This window comes from Macrobrachium rosenbergii, chromosome 26 (genome assembly GCF_040412425.1).
Source record: "Macrobrachium rosenbergii isolate ZJJX-2024 chromosome 26, ASM4041242v1, whole genome shotgun sequence".
NCBI classification, from domain to species: domain Eukaryota; kingdom Metazoa; phylum Arthropoda; class Malacostraca; order Decapoda; family Palaemonidae; genus Macrobrachium; species Macrobrachium rosenbergii.
Window position 1 is genome coordinate 8,009,165 of NC_089766.1, and position 6,449 is coordinate 8,015,613.

Here is a 6,449-nt window from a genome sequence, read left to right on the forward strand (position 1 = left end):
TTTTCTATTTTTTGTACGGTTTTACACCTGAACAAATGTTCTGTGCTGTCCTCTTCTATTCTGCAGTTATCACAGACCTCATCCTTATATCTTCCCCGGTAGTTAGCTTTCAGGTCCAACATATTCAGCCTGGTTTTCATTATTAAGCATGCATCCTTTGTCTCTAGTTCCCTTAGATACTTATTTTCTTCAAAGTTATCTATGAATCTCAGCTTCTTCATTTCTTTCTTCTTTTTTTCCAATGTCTTTTCGATATCTTGCGTTATTCTTCTCTTAATTTCCTGTTTCAGTTCTTTTTTTGCATATTTTCCCATTCCATTTATATCTATATTGTACTTTTTACCTATCTTTTCTATGCCTTTTGTCCAGCACAGCCCGTAGGGGGCTCTTAACTGGTCTTCTACTATTTCTTTGATTAGCCTTTTCTTGTCTGAATTTATAATATTGTGGAATAGCATTATTTTCTTGTATTCAATTCTATAGGTAACTGGCCATATGCCGGACTCCGCTAAAATTCCCCAGTAGGGCGTGCCTTTGGCTGTTCATACATTCCTCGGAGGATCCTGTATTGCATTTGCTCTAGAGCGTTTGACTCGTTTTCTGTTAAGTTGCTCCAGGTCTCTATGTTGGCAAATAATGTTGGGACCACCACTGTTTCATAGATCTTTTTCCTTACTTCTAATGCCATATTTCCAACTTTCTTTACGTCTCCATATTTTCTTATTTCTCTTAGTAGGTACTCTACTTTTTGTTTTCTCGATTTAATACTTGTTTCTTGTGAACCATTTTGGGTGTACCACTCTCCTAGGTATTTATATTCGCTTACACTACTAATTGGGCCGTTTTTTAATTCTGTTCTTATGTGGACTGTCTGGCCCTTTGTTCTTCTATCTATTATCAGCACTGCTGACTTGCTTGGCTTAGTGTTAAATTTGAATTTTTTCAGTTGCTCCAGGCTGCGGCAGTTGCCAATTGCCATTTCTATACCTTCTTTCCTGCTGGTGGGGAACATTATATCATCAACAAATATTAGGGACTCTATTTCTATATTCCTTATGATTGTTATGTTCTTCCTGCTTATTTCATTCACTTTGTCTGTTGCTATGCTGCATAGTTTTGGGCCGTAAATTGTACCCTGCCTTACATTTTCTGTAATTTCGATAGCGCCTGTTTCTCCCGCAGGGCATCTTATGACTGCTTTGCCGTTCTCATTCATCTTTCTTATCAACAGTGCATCTTTCCATCCTATCATTTTCCCAATCTCTTTAATGCAGTCCTTCAGGTCTAGTTTGTCAAAACATTTATACGCATCTCCAAACCATATGTACGTCGGGGCTCCAAGCACTGTGTTGTAGTCAATCACTGCGTTCAGGGTTAGCAGGTGATCAACTGTGGATCTTCCTTCTATGCCACCACATTGGAATCGGCTTATCTTTTGGTTTATTTTTTCGTTTGTTAATTCCAACCTCACTTTTTCAAATACCTTGCTTATGTTACTCGTGATAAATATTCCTCTCTTGTTTTCTAATTCTAATTTGCTTCCTTTTTTGTGAAGTGATAGTATTTTCATTTTCTCCCATTCGTCAGGGAGTGTTTAACTCCTCTTCTATTTGCCCAATTAAGAGTGCCAGGCTTTCGGTCATTTCTGTCCCCATACTTTTATCATTATGTTATTTATTCCTTGGCTGTCCGGGGTATATTTATTCTTCAGCTTGCTTACTGCTCTTTCTACTTCTTGAATGCTTCTTGACCTCTGGATTTTTTCCGTTTTTCTCGTCCCGCATAGGGACATCCATTTCTGGTATTGTATATTAATTTCTTCTGCCAGTTTCCCTACTTTATCTTCAGGTTTGTCTAATATGAACAAATCTTTGTAATATTGCTCGTATTCTCTTCTAATTTCATTCACGTTTTCTATTATTTTCCCTTCCTTATTTTTTATTGCCACCATGTTGTTTGACTTTGTGCCGTCAAGTTTTTTCTTGAAGTCCCAGAAGGCTGCTCCATTTACTCCCCCTTTCGATTTTATTTCGGCTGCTGTTTCCTTAATCCTGATTCCATCTTCCTTCCTTTTTTCTCTAATAATATATTCACTTATTAATCTCTCCTGTACTTGCCTTAGCCTCTTCTCTTCTGTACTTCTAGACTTTTTGTTCTCTCTTTTGATCCTCCTTCTGGCCCTCATTAGGTCTCTTAATACTTTTGTTTTTCTTTCCTTTTTCTCTTTGCATCTTTTCATGCATTTGCTTAATATTTTGTCTAGTTCTATTTGCCATTTGGTGTACTTCTTTTTATGTCACCTTTTCTCTTGCTATGTCTACCAAGGCTTGTCTGTCTCTGCACTCTTTTAGCTTTTTTATGTCTACTCTGTATTTTTTCTTCCTGCTTCTCTCCCACACTAATCTCCAGTTCATGACCACTCTCACAGCACAGTGGTCAGAGTGTACCAGTTCAGATGTTATTCTGTAGGGAGTTATTTCTTTTGTTTCGTCTATTTCCATTATCTGTATTCCTTCTTCATCATCTTCTTTTATCATTACATAATCTATAATAGACTTCTGTGTGTTTTGTATTCTTGTCCATGTTCCTTTGCACTTTCTGTGATTATTTATCACCATAAGTTTATTTTGTCTAATAAGTTTCAGCAATTCTTTTCCTCCTTTTGTTACTTCTTCCTTATTGTTAGAGATGATTTTTCCTATTTTGCAGTTAAAGTCCCCAAGGATCATGACTTTTTCACTGTTTTCTTCTGCTTTATTTATTTCTTCTTCTATTGAGGAGTACATACTTTTCAGCTGGTCATTTTTGCACTTCCCTTCCTGAGGGGCATATATGACACCTAGTCTTATCTTGTTTGTGCCATTGTTAATGCTGACCCAGATGGATTCGTGAGATATGTTTTCTCCTTTGGTTTGGACTGTGACACTTGCCAGCTCATTTTTAATGCCTATTATGACTCCTCCTCCATCTTTCTTTCTATTGTTATGAAATACTTTGTAGCCAGTTATTTCCACATACTCATTTTCATGTAAGTGAGTTTCTGTTAAGCACACAATTACTGGGTCCACCTTTTCGATTATTTCTTTTAGGGATTCTAATTTTGACTTTATGCCCCTAATATTTACATAGTATATTCTACAGTTCGTATATAGTCTTTTTTTCTTTATACTTCTTCTTGTCTTCTTACATTTGTTTTTTGTCTTGTCCTCTTTTCTCTCTACTGTCTTCTCTCTAGGTATTGCCCTCTCGTGTTGTCTATTATGGGTTTCTTAGTACTTCTGCCCATGAAGCTGGGTTTGGCTTCTCTACTTGCATATTCCTCACTTCTAAAAAATGGATCTTGTGCCCACTTCCTCCATTCTCTCTCTTAGCCTTTCCATTTCTTGTTTTGTAGTGTCTTCTTGAGTTGTTTTCCTTATCTGGCTACTCCTTTCAGGGTTTTGTGTGTTGTAACACCTGAAACGGCACCCTCTCTCGTCCCATGGGCATGGTTCCCTATTTATGTAGTACTGGCACATGTCCTCATCCTCATCCCATCTCATTCTTTTTTGTTTTGGCTCTTGGTTCTTTCTGAGTAATTTCCCCTTTCATTTATTATCTCCTTATTTTGACTTCTTATTCTGTGATTGTACCTACAGTTTCTACCATATTTGCAATACCCCTCTTTGAAATACTTACATTCTGCCCTTAGGCCAGCTTCATTTATTCTTCCCATATCCCTATTTTGGCTACTGATCCTGCTGTGCCTATATTTGCAATTCGTGCCATATTTGCAGTGCCCCCTTTTGAAGAGCCTACATGCTATCCTTTGGCCCAATTCTTTTCTGTCCTGACTGTACTGGGTTCTTTTATAGGTTTTGCTCTTCCAATTATGCAGGTACTCACAGGAATCTCCTTTCATGCATTTACCAGCTCTGAAGAACCTGCACATTGCTCTTGTTGGCCTCTCCTTGTCAGTAGGCTCATTTTGGGTTCCCTTGGATTCCTTCACTTCCTCTCGTTGTACTTGTCTCCTGTTAGGGTCTTCACTGTTTAAATTTTGCTCCTCTTCAGGGGTTAGGAGAGTTTCTGTCTGATTCGGGCATTGTTTTTGTGGGATTTTCTATGGTTGTTTCTTCTTCGTTTTCCATGTCCTTTACTAAGTTTTCGTTTAGGGTTTTCAGGTCTTCTATGAACGTCCATTGATTACTGACTGTCCTCCTGTTTTCAGCAATTTCTCCAATTGCTTTTTCTAGTTTTTCTTTGTATGCTCTGCATTCTTCTTTCATTAACAGTAGCTCTTCTTCTACTAATTTCTTCTCCTTTTTACTTTCTCTGTGGTTTTTATCCATTCGTGCACCATACTTTCCAGATTCTTTTATGATCTGGGTTTTTCCCCAATGCCTTTTTCATTGCCCTTTCCTCATCTGGACTTGTTTCACCTTTTTATCCTATATCCTCTCTTACAGTCTACACACTTACTAGTGTTTTCTTCCTCACAACATCTTATGCAATACCAATATAGGCCCTTGACTTTTTCTGTCATTTTTATTGATCTCAGGAAGTTCTTCATTTGAGACTTGGTTAGGGCTGTGTTTGCATTTAGGCACTGAATACAGAACCACTTTTTGCATTTATCACATTCTGCACTTTCGTCCTCTGGGCCAAGCTGGACATTGCATAACCCACATGGGCACGATGACTCCTCTTCCTTCTCCTCCGTTGTGTCCTTTTGGGTGGACGTGGCCAAGCAATCTTCCTCGTGGTCCAGGTCTAGTAACCTGCTGTTGTCGTCCGTGTACCCAGCTTTTGAGATTTCTTTAATGTCTAGCAATGACACGTCGCTTCTCTCTAGAGTTTTTTCGATTGCTTCTTTATCTCTGGACTTATCTGATAGTTTTTCCTGCTTACCCTTGGTCTTCGTTCTGATTTCGATTTTCATGACTTGCTTGCCGCCTTCCGCCATATTTGTTACCCTGACCACGCTGGATGTCTCAACCAACAAAACAACGGTACCTTACCTTTTAATCCAGATCTGATTCCACCCTTTACTTCTTAGTTCCTTTACTTTTCACCTCACACTAGCTGCTTTCCACCCCAAACTGATACCCTCTTTTAAATTACTACCACTATCTGTGTATTATGCGGAGCTTGAACCTTTAACCTTGAACCTTGTATTCGTCGCAAAATCTAAAACTCCAGCGCTTCTTCTTCTTTCTTGCACAGATGGCATGAGCGAAGTCCTGTGTTTCGTTTGTCCTTCACTGTAATTTGCAATGGCAAGGCCTCTTGACAAGCACTGCAGTGTCCACTCTACTTTGTTTCCATGTGACATATTTGGTTAATACGGACTTTCATCACCTATCGAGAGGCGTTGGATTATAAAATCAACCTCCTCAAGGGTATATCTTTGAAACGTTTTGCACCAGGTTATATTTGTTTTGTTTTTTTAAATCATGAAAAAATTATTTCCTTTAATAGTGGAATCCAATTTTCCTTTACAATGTATCCAAACGTATATTTATTTACTTAATTTTTTTCTTGTAGTTTGAGTGACCCGATGATGCTGCAATTTCTGTTCTCGGTGCATTTAGTTGCTCTTACAAGTATTATCCTTCCAGAGGAAAGAACTGCGAGACCCAAACTGGGTCGGAGTGAAAAAGGAATTGGAAAGGATAGGCTTCAACAAACCCAAGCAAAGGAGAAATAGAGTGAGCAAGGGAGCCGTTTCAAAAGAATAGCCCGTCTACTACTACTACAACTTCCCATACAGCAAGCTGATCTTCGTAGGAGGTTCTTTTTCTGTTTGTGTGTATCATGTCACGTCTCGCTTTTTTTTTTTTTTTGCACAGGTTCATCCATGATATATATGTGTTTTACTACACCAAACACGGAAAACCATCCGTGGTAGACTTATCTTTTAGCGTTAACTACTGATTAACTCATTTGATATTTTGAACACAAAAACTATATATCAGATATGCAGAAGTTGAGATTCTCAATTGCAATCAAGCTCATGATACTTGCAATGGAGCTCGTGACAAACCTTTAAGTAATGACGGTGACAATTAGGTGAAATTAAGAAAGAATAAAATGCAGGAAGGTATGAAAAACCATTTTAGGAGTGAAATTTAAGTAAAGGATTGAGATGAATGAACGGAATTGTTGACTTTTGATAACTGAAGAATTTACCCAAAGTGTCGAGCAAAGAAACTGGGTAAGATCTTGAAGACCAATTTTCAGTTCACAGAAACACAACATATACAGAGAGCTTTAGTTCCTACCAGTAAGCTGTGGTATGCATGCACACACAGATGCACACACTCAGTTCAACTCTTTCCCTGTCTGCAAGACACAGCAACGTGAATGTCTGGGGTCTGTGAGCATAACTGAGGGCTAAATACATCAGATGGAGCTACGATGAAAAAACCGCAATTTTCTTGGAACAAAGACGTGAAATGAAAGGGACA

The 6,449-nt window shown here is 38.4% G+C and overlaps 1 protein-coding gene across 1 annotated transcript; it reads right to left on the bottom strand.

The window, feature by feature from the left end:
• Positions 1 to 508: 508 nt before the first annotated feature.
• Positions 509 to 1,570, bottom strand: LOC136852689 (uncharacterized). The gene has a single exon (XM_067127601.1). It carries the CDS (start codon positions 1,568 to 1,570, stop codon positions 509 to 511), a length of 1,062 nt encoding a protein of 353 aa, XP_066983702.1.
• Positions 1,571 to 6,449: the final 4,879 nt, after the last annotated feature.

What these genes read in the sequence shown, in the direction of transcription:
- LOC136852689 (XM_067127601.1), bottom strand. Translation starts at nt 1,570, where the DNA reads ATGAAAATACTATCACTTCACAAAAAAGGAAGCAAATTAGAATTAGAA.